Source organism: Bos mutus, chromosome 8, assembly GCF_027580195.1.
Source record: "Bos mutus isolate GX-2022 chromosome 8, NWIPB_WYAK_1.1, whole genome shotgun sequence".
In the NCBI taxonomy this organism is placed as follows: Eukaryota; Metazoa; Chordata; class Mammalia; order Artiodactyla; family Bovidae; genus Bos; species Bos mutus.
The window spans coordinates 94,819,810-94,841,131 of record NC_091624.1 but is presented as its reverse complement, the minus strand read 5'-3'; the positions used below and the strand labels follow the sequence as shown (position 1 = coordinate 94,841,131).

The 21,322-nt window shown below is 46.1% G+C and overlaps 1 protein-coding gene across 4 annotated transcripts in view; it reads left to right on the top strand.

The window, feature by feature from the left end:
• MOB3B (MOB kinase activator 3B) overlaps positions 1 to 21,322 on the top strand; it is a 235,145-nt gene that overhangs the window by 153,915 nt on the left and 59,908 nt on the right. For all 4 annotated transcript variants that reach the window (XM_070375976.1, XM_070375973.1, XM_070375974.1 and 1 more), the window contains one exon: positions 15,653 to 15,855. In XM_070375976.1, coding sequence (XP_070232077.1) covers positions 15,653 to 15,855 — 203 coding nt within the window. The remainder of the gene's footprint in view (positions 1 to 15,652; positions 15,856 to 21,322) is intronic.

Below are 21,322 nucleotides of genomic sequence, written 5' to 3'. Positions count from 1 at the left end.
GGGGCCCAGCCTGGGTTCTGCTGCTTGAAGTGGCTGTTCTGCCCAGACGCCAGCTGTCTGCATCCAGCTCGGTTTGCAGAGGCACTTGGTAGGGACGTCAAGGACCTGTCTCATGCCAGAATGTGCAGAGAATGAGGCAGCTTCCCAGTCACTCAGCAGGGACAGACTTAGAGTCCCAGGCCTCTGGGGAAGAGGTATCAGCCTGTTAGTAGTCTTTGGATCAGCGTGGGTTGGGGAAGCAACCCTCAGAGGAGACAGCCGTCTATTTCACTGGGAAATAGCGTCTCGGAACAATAGAATGTTACATCTGGAAAGAAACTTAAAAGTCGCCCAGTTTTGGCAAGTGAAATAGATGGATAGATGGGAGAAGAGATCTCTCATTCCTCCCACTAGCCCAGTGGTGCCTCAGCCCCTCCCATGAGGAGTCTGAGACGCTCTGATCTCAGCTACACCTCGTGGATATTCACTGAGGAGCCTGAAACCTACACAAGTTCATCAGGCTTCTCCGAAGTTCACCCTGATTGATTGTGACCCTGGTGAGAGGTTGTGTCCTGGCTTCCCAGGTGATTTCTGGGTTTATAACGTTGACATTGGCGCCACCTCTTCCCAACCCCAGATTGAATTGAGCTTCCTTAAGGCAGAGTGGAGAAGGCAATGGCAACCCACTCCAGTACTCTTGTCTGGAAAATCCCATGGGCAGAGGAGCCTGGTGGGCTGCAGTCCATGGGGTCGCCAAGAATTGGACAGAACTGAGCGACTTCACTTTCACTTTTCACTTTCATGCATTGGAGAAGGAAATGGCAACCCACTCCAGTGTTCTTGCCTGGAAAATCCCACGGACGGAGGGGCCTGGCGGGCTGCCGTCTATGGGGTCGCACAGAGTCGAATACGACTGAAGCGACTTAGCAGCAGCAGCAACAGCAAGGCAGAGGGAAAAGCCCCAGACATCTGTACTGGTTGACTTCATTCAAGCTGTTGCAACTCTTTCCTGTGATTTTTATTTATGTATTTTTAAAAGTTTTATTTGTCTTATTCATTCATTTCTCTTCGTTGCTGTACACAGGCGCTCTCTAGTTTCGGTGAGCAGGGGCTCCTCTCTTGTTGCGGTGCTCAGGTTCTTATTGTGGTGGCTTCTCTTGTTGAGGAGTGTGGGTCCTAGCGCATGTGTGTGGACTAAGCACACAGGCTTAGCTGCCCCAGAGCATGTGGAATCTTCCTGGACTAGGCATCGAACCTGTGTCGCCTGCCTTAGCAGGCGGATTTTTAACACAGGGAAGTCTCTTTCTGTGATTTTTTAGCCAGTCTCACAAAGGGTTAGGAACCTTGAGAGAAAGGGTCATTAAAAAGCGAGAAGAGCTTAAGGACCTTGGACTGGAAGCAAGAACAAGAATGGTCATCTATTCTGGGGGTACTGGGGTGCTGAGAAGACCACGTCCACTCCTCTAGATATTTTGCCCAGAGTCAGCCTTAATAAGAGGCTTATTTAGTAGAGTGCTTACCCAGGAAATCCTCAGGGAGTTCAGCACACAGAATACATAGATCCCATGTGCTAAGACTGGAGTGACCCAGAGGGAGGAAATAGACCATACGTGATTGAGCAAGTGTCTGCACTGAAGTTGCACTCCTGGTACGTTGCCTCCAGAGTACGTGGTGGGTGAGGATCTGGACAAGGTAGAGCAGGTGACCCAGCTTTTCCCAGAAAGGTGTGGGTGGGCTCGGTTGAATTAGCACATCAGGAGTTTCACTGGGGTTAATGTTTTAACTGAGTGTCAATATACTTAATGTAATTTTGTTTGAACATTCCATGACTCAATAAAACCATTTTTAATGAGCGTGGTTTGTTTTGGTTTGGTTTTGAATGAAGGAATGGCAGTAGGAATTACTGGGGTGAATTCATGCTGTGTTGAAAACTTCAGATTTTAAAAACCGAATATAATATGTGTAGGCCAAAGAAATCTCCACTTTATACCATGGGAGTTTTGTAACACTTTCAGTCCTCATAGTCATTTCATGGTCGAGAATCTAGCTCACTTTTTTGTTGTTGCCGTTAAGTTTTGTATTTATTGACTATGTTGGGTCTTAGCGGCGACATTCAGGCTCTCTAGTCGTGGCGCACGGGCTTAGTTGCTCTGTAGCGTGTGGGATCTTAGTTCCCTACCAGGAGTCAAACCCGAACCTCCTGCATCACAAGGTGGATTCTTAACCATTGGACCGGTGGGGAAGTCCTTACTTCACTTGTTGGTGAGTTCTGTGCTGTGGAATTTTTGTGACTTGGGAGATCAACTGCTGGTGGGTTTTATTCAGAACCTCCCTAGGACTGGATGGCTTTGAATCGGGTCATGTTTGGTTCCTTCTCCTGATGAGGAGTAAAGGTCTACAGCCAGCCTGCCTGGACTCAGGTCCCAGCTCCTTCACCTCCTTGTGGTATGACTGTGGACAGGGAACTTAGTCTTCCTCATCTGTGAAATGGGCACGGTGGCGGCGCCTGCCTTGTGGGGTAGTTGGTGAGATGATGCACTAGCTCTGGACCAGGGTAAACACTTAGCTGCTTTCGTTGTCACTGGTAACACCAGCACTGACATCCCACAGCTGGCCCTCTCTTACACTGCGGTTGCTGTGGTCATAGAATCTCAGATTTGGACAACACAATGATTCCCAAAACCTGCATTAGAATCTCCAAAGGTACTTTTAAAAATTAGCTAGTCCTGAGATGCCTGCGAGACCCAGAGAGTAGGAAAGGGGACTGGGAATCTGTCCTGTTAACAAATGCAGGTGACTGTCATATGCAGCCAGTGGTGGAAACCACCTTCTCTTACCTGGGTCCTGTCTTTAACACTAGCACATGGCCTCTGCTTGAACATCTCCCTTCGTGGGGAACTCACCACCACCCTGGACCATGAATCCCACTTTTGGACATCTCTGACAATACAACGATTTGTCCTCCCATTGATCTAAAGAAGGAAGGACTGCCTCCAGCCACAGAAAGAGACAGCATAAAGTGGTGGAAAGAGAACAGACTTTGAAGTCAGAAAGAAATTCTTGAATTCTTCTCCTACACCTGTAAGCTTTGTGGCCCAGGGTGACTGGTTTGCTGTTTTCTTCCCCCTTTCGTTTTCCAAATGACAGGTTTTCAGTGTTTGAATATGATGTTTCCAGTTTTCTTCTGGCCTCCAGACATGATTAAGACCTCAGTTTCCATTATCACTTTATGATCAGGCTCTGTTCCTGCCCAGTCATATAATCCCCAAAGAGGCATATGGTTCTCTGGGTGTGGTTCTGGGTCAGGGAGTGAATTAGGGCTAGCAGGGGCTGGGAGGGGCTGGAATTTATTTCCAATAGTTCTTTCCCAATACATGTTTTGATATATGTTTTGTTGTTGTTCAGTAGCTCAGTCGTGTCTGACTCTTTGCGACCCCATGGACTGCAGCACATCAGGCTTCCCTGTCTTTCAGCATCTCCCAGAGTTTGCTCAAAATCACGTCCATTGAGTCGGTGATGCTATCCAACCATCTCATCCTCTGTCACCCCGTTCTTCTCCTGCCCTCAGTCTTTTCCAGCATCAGGGTCTTTTCCAACGAGTCAGTTCTTTGCATCAGGTGGCCAAAGTATTGGAGCTTCAGCTTCAGCATCAGTCCTTCCAATGAGTATTCAGGGTTGATTTCATACTGAACCACCAGGGAAATCTAGAATGAATTACTTTTGCTATCTTCTCTCTCTCTCCTCTTCCTGCTTCAATCATGTATCTCAGGATATTTTATCAATCAATCCTGGCTTATTTCAAATTTTAGTAACTCTGGAAAATGACCTGATAGTTTTCTATTTATATGAAAATAGACTTTTCAATATAAATATTAAATACAATTTGAGGAGATTCTTCTTTCCCAGTATGAGTGAGAAGCAAGAGAAAGATGCATCAGAGGTCTGCCATATGTGAAGAGTTAAATAGGTATTAATTTTCACTGCAGCCTTATGGCCTTGGACACATCAAGGTTAAACATGGGCTTACAGCATTTCCCTGGGGAATCTTCCCATAGAACAATGGTTTTCAGAATGTGACTCAAAGGCTATTGCCTCGGAATGGGAGAAGAAGGGGAACCCAAGCAGGCGAGGCTCCACCTCTACATTCTGTGGTCATTTGTTCACTTATTCACTCAACAAACACTCACTGAAAACCCCCATATTCTTTTTTTTGACTTTTTATTTTATATTGGAGTATAGCCAATTAACAGTGCTGTGGTAGTTTCAGGTGAACAGTGAAGGGACTCAGCCATGTATATACATGTATCCATTCTCCCCTGAATTCTCCCATCCAGGCTGCCACATAACACTGAACCGAGTTCCCTGTGCTATTCAGTAGGTTCTTGCTGATTATCCACTTTAAATATAGTAGTGTGTACATGTCCATCCCAAACTCCCTAACTATCCCTACCCCCTTTCATCCCCGCTGGCAGCCATAAGTTCGAGAGAATCCCCGTTTTCTGGCGTGTGTTTGATGCCAGGGATATAACTGTGAACAGGAAGTGATATTCCTTGACATTTCAAAATTTTCATTCTAATGGGAGACCAAAAAAGGACAATTACAAGACAATGGTAAGTGTAATCCTGGGAAAAGTACAGGGTATTATAATTTGCCTAACTAGAACTAAAGGTGAGGAGAACAACCCAAAGAAAGTGATAACTTACTTGAGTCTTGAATGACAAATGAGAGTTAGCCACACAAAAAGGGGAAGCTGAGGAGGAGGGTTTCCATCTACCAGCTCTACAATATGTGCCAATGCCCAGAAGTGCGGGAATGGATCTTAGCTCTGGAGGGCTGGGTATTAGATGCAAGTTGGGAGGATCCAGAGGTAATAATGGAGACATGCAGACTTATAAAACCAGAGAGTGTCTTGCCTGCCATGTTAAATAGCTCTGATTTTACCCTGTAGCAGTTTTTTGTTTTAGTTGCTAAGTTGTATACAATTCTTCTCTCTTGAAGCAGTAGGAAGGTGTTGTAGAGTTTTGTATGGAAAGAAGACATCCTGCTTAGAGTTGTGTTTGAGGAAGATCCTCCATCTGCCTGGTGGAGACTGGAGCACTCCAAGAGTAGAGGAAGGAAACCCCGCTAAGGGAGAGCCGCAGTAAACCAGGCAGGAGGTGTTGGTGGTTGGAGCCAGGGACGTGGCAGTGGGGTTGGAGAGAAGTTTATAGGTTAGAAACTGTTTGGACACGATTTGGTATTTTGTGTATATGTGTGTGGGTGTGGGGTGTGTGTATTGTCTCTGCGTTTTTTAAAAATTTAACTATAGTTATTGTTGATAACGATATCAATATACAATGTTGTGTTCGTTTCAGATGTACAGCTTCAACTTCTTTTCCATGATAGGATGTTAGAAGATATTGAATATAGATCCCAGTGCTATACAGTAAATCCTTGTTGTGTATCTATTACATATGTAGTGGTGTGTATCTGATAATCCCATATTCCTAATTTATCCCTCCCCTACTTTCTCCCCTTTAATAACTATAAGTTTGTTTTCTATGTCTGTGAGTCTGTTTCTGTTTTGTAAAGTTGATTTGTGTTATTTTTTAGATTCCACATATAAGTGGTATCATATGGTGTTTGTCTTTCTCTGTCTGACTTTCTTCACTTAGTGTGATCATCTCTAGGTCTATCATGTTGCTGCTGCATTATTTCATTCATTTTTAATGGCTGAGTAGCATTCCATTGTATGTGTATATGTGTGTGTGTGTGTGTGTGTGCGTGCGCACATGTGTATATGTGTGTGTACATGCCTGGTCTCTCAGTTGTTTCCAACTCTTCGCAACCCCATGGACTGTAGCCACCAGGCTCCTCTGTCCATGGCATTTTTCTAGGCAAGAATACTGGAGTGAGTAGCCATTCCCTTCTCCAGGGGATCTTCCTGACCTGTGTCTTGAATTGAACCTGTGTCTCCTGCATTGGCAGGCAGGTTCTTTACCACTGTGCCACCTGGGAAGCCGATAGATAGATAGATTAATAGATAGATATAGATCAGACAAGACTGGGTACTCATTGTCCTGTGTGTAATGGAAGAGAGATTCTGCTGGTGGATAAAGAGAGGTTGTATTTTGAAAACATAAGTCATTTTCAGTTTCTGACTGGGGCTCATGATCAAAGTATTGGTGCTTCTGTCTAACTTTCCAGTTCTAATGAGGCTCATTAACATCATGTTCTCAGTTCACTCTCTCATTTGGGCCATTTGATTTTTGGCAGGTCTGAACTTGTAAGAACTTGTCTCTGATGGCTTTTATTGCCAGCCCATAGTGAACGAATGCCTTTCTGAGGTCCTCTTGGGTCTATCTTGGTCTATGTCCACTTCTACACAGACGAAGCGGGCAGAGCCACCAGCCAGTCTAGAGATGGGGATGTGGATAAAGAAGATCTTCCAGCAACAGAGAAGTGGTGCTGGGGGAGGGAGGGGCGGGTGCCAGGCAGGCACCTTTGGATGGCTGAAACAGCACTTCCTCTGCCTGGCAAATGGCACGTCTGAAAGAATTAACAATCTGTTTAGAACGTATGATCACTTGCTCTTCTATTTTCCTTTCTCTGTTCCAGCCACTATGATAATAGGTACCAGAGTAACTCAGGGCAGGAGTCGGGCAGGCTAGGCTGGGACCAGGCAGAGGGAGTTGGGGAAGAGAGTAGTAGCCAGTTTATTTCTAACCATTTGCAGCTGTCAGCTTGTTTGGGGCCATTTTTTCTTTTTTTTTTTTCTCAGGCAGAGGAACAAAGTCTTGCTACACGGGATTGTTTTCCTTGGCACAGCGTACAGACACTTTCTTGAGGAACGCACTGAGATAACACAAAACATCTGCTTAGAGGAATCGGCCTTCCAGAGTTGAGTTTTCATCAGCAAGATCAGGAGGCTTCTTCAGATAAATATATATAATTCTGCAGGAGGCAGGAGAATATGGATGGAATGGGCAGGAGAATAGCGTATTGGGGGGAATTTTTCAGAAATCGGTCTATGTTGTTAGGGTTGCTTTTCTTTCTTTCTTCCTTTTTTGTCTCCTTGTGATCCGATCGCGTTTTGTTTTGCAAGTATTTTGGAAATGGTATGTTCTCAGCCATGCTGCCAGAGGCTTGTTTTCTTTTCCCACGTGTGTGGGATGTTGTTTTTATCCATGAGCTATTGAGAATGAGTAGTTTTTATGACTTGGAGAGGGATTTTCACATGTGCACTCCTGGTCCTGGCCCCCGGAGACCCAAAGGACAGCATATAGATGCTCTCAACAGGAGAGGCAGTGGTGGGAGCAAGGGCAGCACTTCTGGTCGTTGTTACTGATATGCAGGGCTTCCCTGGTGGCTCAGTGGTCAAGAACCTGCCTGCAGGAGACATGGGTTCAGTTCAAGACATGGGTCAAGAAGACCCCCTGGAGAAGGAAACAGCAACCCACTCCAGTATTCTTGCCTGGGAAATCCCATGGAGAGGAGCTTGGCGGGCCACAGTCCACGGGGTTGCAAAAGAGTCTGACAGGATTTAGCAACTAGACAACAACTGACATGCCACTGTGTGTGCTGTTCTAAGTCGTTTCAGTCATGTCTGCTCTGTGACCCCGTGAACTTTAGCCCCCAGGCTCCTCTGTCCATGGGATTTTCCAGGCAAGAATACTGGAGTGGGTTGCCATTTCCACCTCCAGGGAATCTTCCTGACCCAGGGATCCAACCCAGGTCTCTTAAGTCTCCTGCATTGAAAGGCAAATTCTTTACTAACTAGTGCCACCTAGGAAGCCACCGGGGTCCCCCAAGGTTTGGCCAACGCATTAGGCTTCATCCTGGGTCGTGTGGAAGCCCCTCGGACAGTTTGCACGGTGTTTCCATGGATCACCTCGGGTCCAGATCTGCTTTCCAGGCAGAGCTAGTCCTTTGGAGAATAGGGAGCTCTATCCATGAGGCTTCCTGTGCCTCCTCCATCCTGGACTTTGACAAGGAAGAGCCACCTTCACAGCAGTAGTAACATCAGTGGCCTTTTGCCGAATGCCTCTGAGAGACTGCTGGCCCTGTGCTTCTTGTTTCATCCTCAAAATCTCACAAAATACTAGGTGTGATTATCCTCATTCCACAGATAAGGAAACGGAGCCTGTTAGGAGTTAGCGAACTCACCCTTGGGCAAGTGGCAGGGAAGTTCCACAGCTGGACTCTGAAACCAGAGATTGACGCCAGAGCCAGACGCTTAACCAGAACAGTCAACCACGAATGACACATGCCTCTGGGGAAGTAAGAGCCAATACGCCCTTTTCCACCTTCATTTTTTAACAAATCTGGCTCCTTTGACTCTGCCAATTGGGTTGGCATGAGATGAAACAAACCGTAAGAATCCCATCCACTTTCCCGGCAGAGTGGAAAGAGCCTAACAGGCTCTGGAGTCACACAGACTTGAATTCAGACCCCTTTGCATCACACACTATAGCGCTCAACCTCAAGCCAGTCAGTCCTCGTGCATTTCTGAGCTCTGATTCTGGTGTAAGCAGATGGCGTAAGAGCTCAACCCTCAAGCCAGCAGCCGGCAAGGATGTATCACACACCCACCCGCTCCAGGCTCCACACTGGGCCCAGGGGATCCATCTGTGACAAGCTCCTCCAGGAGCCTACAGTCTGGAGGGGGTCGCAGACACGAGTCAGGATGAACGCACCTCAGAGTGGAATTAGCGTCTGGGAACCGTGCTCAGATGGTTGGATGGCATCACTGACTCAATGGACATGAGTTTGAGCAAGCTCTGGAAGATGGTGATGGACAGGGAAGCCTGGCGTGCTGCAGTCCATGGGGTCGCAAAGAGTCGGACATGACCGAGCAACTGAAAAACAATGTCAGTGCTCAGGAGTGTATCAGGAGCAGATGGAAGATGCCAGGGAACCTGAGTCTGGGGATGAGGGAAGGCTTTGAGCTGAACTCTAAAGAAGCGAGCGGCATTAACGACTGGATGGAATATCTGCCAGCTGCTTGTGGAACTTTGGATGTGCAGGGACATTCTCTCGTGTCCCTTTGAACCCTGACTCTCCAACCCTCCACCGCCCAGCTTCAACCAAGCGCTGTCACAGGCCAGGGGTCTCAGCTCCAAGCATCTGGCTTTCTCTCCAGAAGAAAAGAGTGGAAAAAGCATGAAAGCTAGAATGGGTAGCATCTACCTCAGAAATTGCCACCTGGGTCTTGTCTGACTCTGGGACCGCAGTCTCCCCTCTGTGGCCCTATCATAGCATCTCTGCATTCCCTGAGGGACTCTCTCCTTTTGCAGCTTCCATAATAGGATAAAAGAAAAAAGACACAAGTCATTTAAACAACTTGCTTTTTTTTCCCCAGAGGTGCCTGAAGAGGATGGATTGAATGGGGCATTTGGTGACTTAGCAAAAGGGAGGGGAAAAGGGGGGATGAGGAAGGAAGAAAATGGACTAAAGCTCAGAAATTACTGGAATTTTTATTCAATTTTGTTTGGGAGAAAGGAGATTTACTGAGTCAGAGATAAAAGGCAAATCCGAGTAGAGCCCCAGAGAAATTATTGTATTCCATGCTCGATTTAGCTCTCTAGCTCAACATGGCTTGGAGATCATAAGTTCTGTGGTTAGACACATTCATAAACTCAGTAGGGCTCCGTCAGATGCTGGGTCCCTGCCGAGTACCAGGTCCCCACCAGCATCAGAAGCAGAATGTGAGGCTGCCTAGTCAGACCTTCAAGAGGGGCTCCCAGCCCGGCGGGCTCACCGCACCCTCTGCCTTCATGCCAACTCTCTGGCCAGCCTCCTCCTTGGCCTGACCACTCAGCAAACTCTTGTCTTGCTTTGAGTCTAGTTGTTGAGCAAATTCCTGCTGGAACCACATGTGAGTGATCGGTTTGGGATTCTGATTTCCACCCAGGCATCCTGCCTGGGCTGACTCAGAATCCAAGCTCAGCCTGGTTTTGTGTTGTTGCTGCTGCTGCTAAGTTGCTTCAGTCGTGTCTGACTCTGTGTGACCCCATAGATTGCAGCCCATCAGGCTCCCCCGTCCCTGGGATTCTCCAGGCAAGAACACTGGAGTAGGTTTCCATTTCCTCCTCCAATGCATGAAAGTGAAAAGTGAAAGTGAAGTGGCTCAGTCATGTCCGACTCGTAGCGACCCCATGGACTGCAGCCTACCAGGCTCCTCCATCCATGGGATTTTCCAGACAAGAGTACTGGAGTGGGGTGCCATTGCCTTCTCCAGGTTCTGTGTTAGGCTCACTAATTCTGTTTGCAGAGGTCAAGCCACATCACTTGCCCCAAGGCCATCCTTGTCCTTCCCCAGACAGCTAGATGTCTATCACCTTTTTGCAGAACTCATCTGAATGCATCTCGTTTCTAGCCAGTTTTTAGGAATCTGACATTTCCCAGCTTGAATCTGAGACTCAGGGGAGGCGCTGAGATTAGTCCATGCTTACGAATCATTTAGAGACCTATAGGTCAAAGGTTGTTTGCTATGATCCATGTGTACCTGTCCAAGATTATTGTTGGAAGATTTGTCTGGGTTATTATAAGACTAGTCAAACTTTAACTCCAAATCTATGTAGTCTATTCCGGTTGAGACTGCTGGTTAATATTGTCTGGTATTAACTTTCCAATTGAGTACAGTGACTGAAATTTAACTATCACCCCCCACCCCTGAAACAACTATATGGAAAGGTAAAGAAGGGAGGTTTTCATGATGAAAGGAGACGTTGTGGAGTTTTTCTTCCCACCCTCTAGGCTAGATCAAAATGTTCTTCATCTCAGAGCCCTCCTCCCTAGAAGATCATTGTGCAGCCTTCCATGTGAGGACCCGATCAGGTCTCTGGGAGAAAGCTATCATTTCTGCTGTAGGCTTTTTTCCTCCCCCAAATAGGAGATGATGGATTCACATCTCGACTAAATAAGACCACTGCTGTCTTGTGGCTCAGTTTTGATTGATGAGTATTCCCTATCTAGCCTTGTGCCAGGTGCTTTAAAACATAGAATCAAAGTATAAGACAGCCTCTTTGTTCAGAGAACTTACAGTAATACAAGACATAAATATGAGAAATATGTAGAAAATAATGCAAGGCTGAATATAATCCAGGGCCTAATCGAGTGCCTACTACTCTAGTTCTTTGCAAAATGATGCATTAATACCAAGACTGCCCTCCTGAAAATACATGTGCAGGAAGAATTTAATCCAAAAGTATGTTACAAAGACTGTTTGGTCCATGCAATACTAAAACTTAACCGTTCACGAGAGTGCTTCCTGTCTGCAGAGTATTAGCAAAGCCTTTTCCGTGTGTGGATTTAATCCTCACAACAACCACCTGAGCTACAGATAATATTCACATCCCTGTTTCTTTCACGATGGGGAAACTGTGGGTTAGACATACTAAGTTGTTTGGATGTCACTGTCTTGTTACTGGATAATAGAGCCGGAAATGGAACCTAGGAAGTCTGGTTACAGACTTTTAAACCAGTTGCTATTATAGGTAAAAGGAAGTTCCAGAGTTAAATAGGACTTTTGACTACAGGCATTCTCAGATCCTTTACTATGGTTAGGTATATTGCAAAGTTTTATAAAAAGCATTTTTAATAAATATAAGGTCAAGTATAGCTTCTAACCAAGGATCTCCCAGAATTAGTCTTTTTTAAGACAGACCTTGGGAAACACGAAAGTGGAGGGTCCCCAGTATCTTATGTACTAAGAGAAGCTGAAGGAACAAAAGGAGGCGGTTGGGTACAGTGCTGAGTGAGTCAGTGGTGCCCCATGGAACACACAGGCTGCCCTCTGCCCAGAGCCTTGCACGGCCTCCTCAGCTTCCGGCTGACATGGTAACAAGCCCAGTGTTCATGTGAAATGGTTCATTAGCCTTTCATTCTTCCTACTGCCAGCTTGCATTCATTTAAGACAAGCAAACCTTTTTTGAGCTCCTTCTACAACCCAGGTACTGAGCTAAGTGGAGGTCAAAAAATGATCGTCTCAACAGTGAGGGTCCCTATGCCATGGAGCTGTAGTAGACGGATGCCAAAGGAAGAGCCTGAGTCTCGTTCAGAGCCAAACTCCTCCTCTACCTCCTGGGCCAGGCAAACACTTTAACTGAGCTAAGCCACAGTTACATTAAACAGACAAACACAACACTGAAATATCACTGCCCAGGGTTTCACTGGGAATACATCACAACACACATACACATATCAAGACCCTCTCAGAGTTCAGTTTTGTGTGGCTGTTTCATGGGAATTGGGGTTTCCTGGTGGCTCAGCGGTAAAGAGTCCGCCTGCAGTGCAGGAGACACGGGTTTGATCCCCAGGTTGGGAAGATCCCCTAGCGAAGAAGATGGCAACCCACTCTAGTATTTTTGCCTGGGAAATCCCACGGACAGAGGGACCTGGTGGGCTGCAGTCCATGGGGTCGCGAAAGAGTCGGGCATGACTTAGCAGCTAAACAACAAAAAGACAAACTGGCACAGCTGAAACCTCCCGCCCCCGGCCATGTCCCCTAGCAGCTGGTGAAGGGAAAGGTAAGTGCACCTGAGGAGGCTCAGGCTACTCGGGGAGGAAGGGCTTGGGAGCTGGAGGCGTGTGCAGAACCCCAGAGCAACAACTCCCGATTTCAGGGTGCTGGGTCCTCATAGACAATCCTGGATCCAAAGCCCTCCATTCTCCGCTGGCTCTGTGACCTGGGGCAGCCACTTAATTTTCCAAGTCGGTTTCCTCATTTGCGAGATGGTAACAATATCAGTACCTGGACTTGTTAAGTGTTAGTCGCTCTGTCGTGTCCAACTCTTGGTGACCTCATGGACTGTAGCCTGCTGGGCTTCTCTGTCCATGGAATTCTCCAGGCAAGAATACTGGAGTGGGTTGCCATTTCCTTCTCCAGGGGATCTTTCCAACCCAGGGATCAAACCTGCATTGCCTGCATTGCACAGACTCTTTATGGTCTGAGCCACCAGGGAAGCCCAAGACTTCAGCGCTCAGTAAATGTTGGCTTTTACTCTCAGTCCCAGATCCATGATCTAAGGCACTGGCCAAGGAAACGCATCTTTCTCGGGGCAGCAGAGTATTAGCTGACCTCTTAGTACCTCGGAGCTGTGGCTCCAGAGGGAGTGGATTTTTTCACCCTTCTCTCCTCACCCCTTTCCTTTTTAAAAAATTATATATCTGCACCACCAAAAAGTAACCTTGAGATGCCTTGTTACATTTAGCCTTTAAGCTGTGCTTTTATCCTTGGCAGAGAGTCACATGCCAGACATAACCAGATCTGTTAGATTTTATTTATTTATTTGGTTGCGTGGGTCTTTGTTGCAGCATGCAGGATCTTCATTGTGGCACACAGACTCTTTAGTTGTGGTTCATGGGCTTAGTTGCTCCGAGGCATGTGGGATCTTCCCAGACCAGGGATCGAACCTGCATTCCGCTGTATTGCAAGGCAGATTCTTAACCACTGGACCCACTTGGCAAGTCCTAGATCAGTTGTATTTTAGAATCAGACTGACTTGGTCCGAATCCCAGCCCTGCCACTGTTTACCTAAGTGGCCTGGAGCACGTTCATCTGTGTTGGTGTTATTCACTGGTGATGCAGGACTAGTAAACCCTACATCACAGACACGTTGCCAAGGTAACCCATGTCAACCCCTGATATTGTCTCAGTGTTGTTAAAGGACTCCCCTTCTGTTGGGAATATTCTTGAACGTGGATGAAGGGAGAGTCCATCATCTCTAGGCCTCGGGCCTCTTTGAAGGCTCCAGATCCTCCCCGAGCCTGGCAGCAGTGGTCTTCACCAGCCCCTTTTCATCAGAGGAAGCCATCCATCAGCTCTGGGAGGGGCTGCCCTCCATCTTGTCCCAGCTTTGCCTCACCCCACCCCTAAATACCAGCATCTGTTGCCCAGACAGTCAGCTGCCAAGCTGTGCCCCAGTCTCTCCCTGTGGTTCATTTGGTTGCCATTTTGTTCTAGAAGAAAAAGCCAGTATCAGTGCCGGGTAATGGGGAGGCAGACCCTGCCTCGGCCAACTGCCAGCTGTGTTTCATCTCTCATCCCCACCCAGGGGTCCCAGGCGATCCCATTACTGATGTCTCTCACCAGACAGCTGCAGTTAGGACCCAGCAGAGGCACGGACAGCAAAACTCCAGGCTTCCTGGGGACGAGGGACATGCCCTGAGCACCGCTCTACAATTCTGCTGAAAAGCAGGTGGTCATGTCTACCTTTTCCTGATAAGGGCTCCCTTATAACAACAGCTAGATGGTCCAGATTTTAAAAAGCAGAGAGATTTGTGGGGTGGTGCTTGTCATTTCCATTTAGCAAGCTCTTACCACGTGCTAGGCACTGTAGGAGGATTTTAGACATGTTGACACTCTCCTGGCTATTTAAGAAAGGTTCTATTTTCTGGGTATTGCTTCTAATCCTTACAACAGTTGGTATTTTCACCCTGCCTATGGAAAAACTGAAGCTCAGAGAGGTTAAATAACTTGCCTGTAGTCATACAGCTGGAAAAGGAGCAATACAGGAATTTAAAGGCCATCTGACTTCAGAATCTATGATGTCACTACCTAAGAACTGTGTAAATAACGAGAGCTTAAGCAGTGTTTGAGATGGAGAAAGAAAGTGGGCTTGGGATGCTGCTATTTGTTGCTCTGACCAAGCTGGGAGTGGTGGTCATCAGACAGGAAACCTGCATGATTCCTTTGACCACCCACCCAGTCTGTGTTATGAACAACAACCTCCAACTCTCACCTTCCTCAAGGATAGGAGGTGACAGTAACTGTCAGGCAAAGTTTCCATGAAGTTTTGTTGCATTTTCACACCCCAGAAACAGTGGATCTCAGGAAAAGTTTAGATCAGAATTTGCAAACTGGTAGTTTTCAGGACAAGTTATCCCTGGTAAGATGTTTTGTCTTGACCTGTGGTATATTTTTTTAACTTCAGGTTAATTGCTATCATTTTACTATGATTATTATTATTATTGTTCCCTTTGGCTGCAAGGCATGTGGGATGGCCAAGGTATGAATCTGCAGCCCCTGCAGTGGAAGCTCAGAATCCTAACCCCTGGATTGCCAGGAAAGTGTTGATATCATTTTTAAAAACAGAAAACCAGATAATTCACATAGAACCCCAGATTTCCGAATCATCTTGAAGAACCAGAAGACCTAGCAGCCCCAGGCCCCTGTCCCCACATGGCCACCACCGGCTGAGTTGTGCACTGACTGCTTCCTTTGATGAGAAGGGGCTTTTGGATTTCTGCAGCCCCCACCCGTCCCTGATATTCGGTGTCAGGAATGCCAGTCTCCCTGGAGCATCACCCTCCTCCTGCCAGTTTTCCTACATTAAAGATAAGAGGAAAAAGAACTTTCCTGGGCTCTATGAAGTGGGAAAAGTAAAAAAGAATACATGTTTCAAACTAAAAATCATTAATTGTGCATGTCTGTGTGTACCAAAAAGATACCACCAAAGAAGGAAACCTGACCCTCTTCCTTCATTTGTTTCTTTTTCCTGATCGTTGGCGTTTGAATTTAACACCATTTTGGCCACCTTTTCAGGCCGTGTCCAGTGCAGTTGCCCACGTGGGGCGCATCTGCAGGCTGGCCCGGGAGACTAGTCCTGGGCTGGTCTCCCGCCTGAAGCATGTGCTCGGGGCCCGCCAGAGCATCCCCATCATGCTTTTGTTCCCTCTTCCCTTCTCTAGGTGTTCCCTTCCCAAAGAACTTCCTGCAGATCTGCAAGAAGATCCTGTGCCGCCTCTTCCGGGTCTTCGTCCACGTCTACATCCACCACTTCGACCGGGTCATTGTGATGGGTGCCGAGGCCCACGTCAACACCTGCTACAAACACTTCTATTACTTCGTCACAGAGATGAACCTCATAGATCGCAAGGAGCTGGAGCCCTTGGTAAGTGTCCCCGTGTAGTGGCCACACCCAGGTCACCCCAGGAGGTTGACCATTTGTCACAGAACACTGCCATGCCCCTGCTCTGATGGCCGGCTGCTAACTGGAAGATTGCAGAATTGGGCAGGATTTAGGGGTCAGGTAAAGGTCAGGATATGCCAAGATGTGCACAGCATTCAGGGGCTGAGATTGTCATGGTTTGGGCCAGAGGGAGTAGCTTTTTAAAAAACAAAAAAACCAACTTTTTCTTTTTGAATTTTTATTTGGCTACGTCTGGTTTTAGTTGCAGCATGCAGGCTTAGTTGCCCATGGATGCAGCATCTTAGTTCCCTGACCAGGGATCAAACCCTCATCCCATGCATTAGAAGGTGTATTCTTAACCACTGGACCATCAGGGGAGTCCCAAGAGTACCTTTAATTCTCTCTTACTTATTTAACCCCGTAAATGGGCATTTTGAGTTCTGTGTCATCTGCTACGGAGGTTTCCAAAGAAGGTAATAAACATTTCTTCAGTTGGTGAATAAATATTTAGCACCTACTGGGTGGCAGCTGCGAGACACACACAGTTAAGTTAAGCTGTCTTTGAGTAGCTTTTACTCCAGGGAGAAAGAGAGGGGAGCCCAAGATGAGAATACAGTGTCGTGCGGACTTGGCTTTTTATACTGAACCTCTTGCAATGCAGTTTTAATGGAATATGTGAGAATTGAGAACACTTGGTTGAAAACACTTTACTCTTATTGTTTAGGCGAATGAGGAGTTCTTTTATTTTCTTTATAAGCCATCTTTACAGCTGGACTCAAACTGTGCTTTAGAAGTCAAGGCCCCTAAAAAACCCTGCATCTTTTGTAACATGTATCATACTATGGATACCCTCATCACAGCTATCTTTAACAGCTCTATTGAGTGCTGTCTTAGCAGTATAATTACAGTGCTTTATGGAAAAATCATGCTTTTTCTCTAAAACAGTTCAAAGTGGCAGTTTTGGTAAACATAACTGACAGAGTAACTAACTTTGATCCAAGTCCGCTTGAACAATGGCCAGAGTGCAGGGGCCAGGCTAGTCTTTTGCTAGCCTGTCTTCCTTATTCTTTATGGACATTTTATTTGTTTGTTTTCTCAAAGATTGATTGATTGATGGATCTAATTTTTTGACTGTGCTGGATCTTCATTGCTGCACTGGGGTTTTCTCTAGCTATGACAAGTGGGGGCTACTGCCTAATTCTGGTGCATGGGCTTCTCACGTTGCAGACTACAGGCTCTAGGCATGCGAGCTTCAGTGGTTGTGGCCCATGGGCTCATTAGTTGTGGCTCTCGGACTCTAGAACATGGACTCAGCTGCTCCCCAGCATGTGGGATCTTCCTGGAGTAGGGATTGAACCTATGTCCCCTGCTTTAGCAGGTGGATTCTTAACCACTGGCCCACCAGGGAAGTCTCACATGTTCTTAAAATATAGGTTATAATTTATGTCTGGTGAGGCCAGCAGATCAAGAGATGATGCCATTAAAAAAATAGTTTGTTTTACTCACAGATCCCCAAAGAAGGGGGCACACCACGGCATGAGAGCCAGACAGGAAGGACACAGGTTGGAGGGAAAGCATGGCGCCTTTGTAGTGGTTTCCCTGGGAAGGAATGGGCAAGGCAGGGTAACAAGGCTAAACATGGACTGATTTGAATCATTTCAGAAGGTTCTGGGGCAAAGGGGCTGCCCCAAGCTGTTCACCTGGCCCTAGGGTGATGAGAGAAAAGGAATTTTAGCCCTAAGTGTGAGCAGCCATAGAGGAGGCGGTTTGGGGAGTGGGCCCTGGATTGGTTAGTTTGTATTGACTGGTGAGTAAACAGCTCAAGGATGAGTTGGTTACTATCTCTAGAAATTGGTGAGTCCTGATCAGGGCCATCCCTCCATTTTTAGCAAGGCCCCGGATATTAAAGAATCAAAATACAAAAACCAGAAGGCATGTTTAATGCATGTTTAGAGTTCCTGTATCTGGCAAAGAAGACATTAGGGAATGAACAGATGTTTTATACATCACTTTTAGAGTTTCTCAACTTGAAATCTATTATTAATATTGTGCTTTGGTACAGTTCTGGAACAAAGTAAGACTTACTGGGTCTTGTGTTATATCACTGGCTAAAGCATTCACTTTCTTCATTTTCTTTCACAACCACTTTCTAGAAAGCTCTTGGAAGGAACTAAATTGTCTCCAAATTCAGTTGGACATGTGGTGTGGAAAGAAGCTAAAACATATCATGATGGAGTTTTGCTCATTTGTAGAAAGGCTATTTTGAGTAAACAGAAAAGGCTGTGCAAATAGCAAAGGGAGTTAAAAGCCTGGAAGGAATTGATAAAGCTAGTTTCAGGGAATGTCTAGGACAGAATGGACAGGGGTGGGTGAATGAAGAGACTAGAGCAAGCACTCTCATCTCCAAAACATAGGTCTGCTTCCGGGGAGTTTGGTTCACTTTTGTTCAGCTGATGTGTTCAGGTGGAGGGGGACACCTTCCCTAAAGGTGCTCTTAGAGGAAGAGATTCTTCCCAACACCCATGTTTGGGTTTCTCTGAGCCAAAGGAGCAGAAACAGCATTTGGAGAGAGGAGAATGTTAATTTCTTCTTTACATATGGAAATATGAAGGTCGTTGTAAGATAGAATTGAGTGTAAGCTAATAAGTAGAGGGAATTACACCTGACAGTTCAGCGGTTAGGACTCGGTGATTTCACTGCCAGGGCCCAGGTTCATTTCCTGCTCAGGCGCTAGGAACCCTCATTGCCAGGTCTGGTGAAGATTTCAACAATAGGCCACCCCACGTGCTGTTATTGAACTCAGCCTCATTCAGTTCAGTATAGTCACTCAGTTGTGTCTCTTTGCAAGTCCATGGACTGCAGCAAGCCTGGCCTCCCTGTCCTTCACCAACTCCAGGAGCTTGCTCAAACTCCTGTCCCGTTGAGTCAGTGATGCCACCCAACCATCTCATCCTCTGTCATCCCCTTCTCCTCCTGCCTTCAATCTTTCTCAGTATCAGGGTCTTTTCCAATGAGTCAATTCTTCACCTCAGGTGGCCAAATTATTGGAGTTTTAGTTTAAGCATCAGTCCTTCAAATGAATATTTAAGACTGATTTCCTTTAGGATTGACTGGTTGGATCTCCTTGCAGTCCAAGGGACTCTCAAGAGTCCTCTCCAATACCACAGTTCAAAAGCATCAGTTCTTGAATGATCAGCTTTCTTTATAGTCCAACTCTCACATCCATACATGACTACTGGAAAAACCATAGCTTTGACTAGACTTACTTTTGTCGGCAAAGTTATCTCTGCTTTTTAATATGCTGTCTAGGTTGGTCATAGCTTTTCTTCCAAGGAGCAAGCGTCTTTTAATTTCATGCCTGCAGTCACCATCCACAGTGATTTTGGAGCCCAAGAAAATAAAGTCTGTCACTGTTTCCATCGTTTCCCCATCTATTTGCCATCAAGTGGTGGGATTGAATGCCATGATCTTAGTTTTTGAATGTTGAGTTTTAAGCCAGCTTTTTCACTTCCTCTTTCAGTTTCATCAGGAGGCTCTTTAGTTCCTCTTTGCTTTCTGCCATAAGGGTGGTGTCATCTGCATATCTGAGGTTATTGATATTTCTCCCAGCAATCGTGATTCCAGCTTATGTTTCTTCCAGCCCAGTATTTCTCATGATGTACTCTGCATATAAGCTAAATAAGCAGGGTGACAATATACAACCTTGCTGCTGCTGCTAAGTCACTTCAGTCGTGTCTGACTCTGTGTGATCCCATAGATGGCAGCCCACCAGGCTCCCCTGTCCCTGGGATTCTCCAGGCAATATACAACCTTGATGTACTCCTTTCCCAATTTGAAACCAGTCCGTTGGTCCATGTTCAGTTATAACTATGACTTCTTGACTTGCATACAGATTTCCCAGGAGGCAGGTCAGGTGGTCTGATATTCCCATCTCTTTAAGAATTTTCCACAGTTTGTTGTGATCCACACAGTTAAAGCCTTTGGCATAGTCAATAAAGCAAAAGTAAATTTTTTCTGAGATATTTGATCTCTGGTTCCTCTGCCTTTTCTAAATCCAGCTTGAACATCTGGTAGTTCCCGGTTCACGTAGGGAAGCCTGGCTTGGAGAATTTTGAGCATTACTTTGCTGGTGTGTGAGATGAGTGCAATTGCGCAATAGTTTGAGCATTCTTTGGCATTGCCTTTCTTTGGGATTGGAATGAAAACTGACCTTTTCCAGTCCTGTGGCCACTGCTGAGTTTTCCAAATTTGCTGGCATATTGAGTGCAGCACTTTCACAGCATCATCTTTTAGGAAGTAAAATAGCTCAATTGGAATTCCATCCCTTCCACTAGCTTTGTTCATACTGATGCTTCCTAAGGCCCATTTGACTTCGCATTCCAGGATGTCTGGCTCTAGGTGAATGATCACACCATCATGGTTATTTGAGTCATGAAGATCTTTTTCGTACAGTTCTTCTGTGTATTGACACCTGTTTTTAGTATCTTCTGCTTTTGTTAGGTCCATGCCATTTCTTTTCTTTATTGTGCCCATCTTTGCATGCAATGTTCACTTGGTTTCTCTAAGTTTCCTGACGAGAGCTCTAGTCTTTCCCTTTCTATTGTTTCATTAACAGTGCCCCAAAGTCTCTGAACCACCTGTCTTACTAGTCTCTTATGGTCCAGGAAAATATCCCCTCATAGTGTGTCTTCCCATATCTAGAGTTACACTAGTACAATCATTGATCTCTTATAGAACTATATATCATCATTATACCAGACATTCAGTTACACATATGGTAATGCAAGAAACAACAATTTTGTAAAGCAGGCAATATAAAAAATAAGTTAGCAGATGAGTGAGGTCATAAGTAAAAATATAAGTCAAGAACTTTGCTCCCCAGAAATAAAACAAACCAAAAAAAAACAAGCAAGTAGAGAAAACTTTCCTTTGCATCAGAACACTCTCAGTTACAGCAGACCCTTGAACAACACAAGTTCAAACTGCATGTAAAGTCCACTTATACGCAGGCTTTCCTGGTGGCTCAGATGTTAAAGAATCTGCTTGCAGTGTGGGAGACCTGGGATCGATCCCTGGGTGGGAAGATCCCCTGGAGAAGGGAATGGCACCCCACTCCAGTATTCTTGCCTGGAGAATCCCATGGACAGGGGATCCTGGTGGGCTACAGTCCATGGAGTCACAAAGAGTTGGACACGGCTGAGAAACTAACACTAACTATACCTGATATACTGTATTACTGCACCATCCAAGGTTGGTTGAATCTGTGGATGCAGACCCATAGATACAGAGGAAACTTGGTCATGGAGGGCCTAACTATACACGAGACTCAGATTTTCAACAGCACAAAGGGTTGGGTCCCCTTACCCTCACATTGTTCAAGGGTCAACTGTATTTTCTACAACTGAAGAAGGGCCCCAGGGATTCGAACACCCAACAGTGCCAGGTGCTT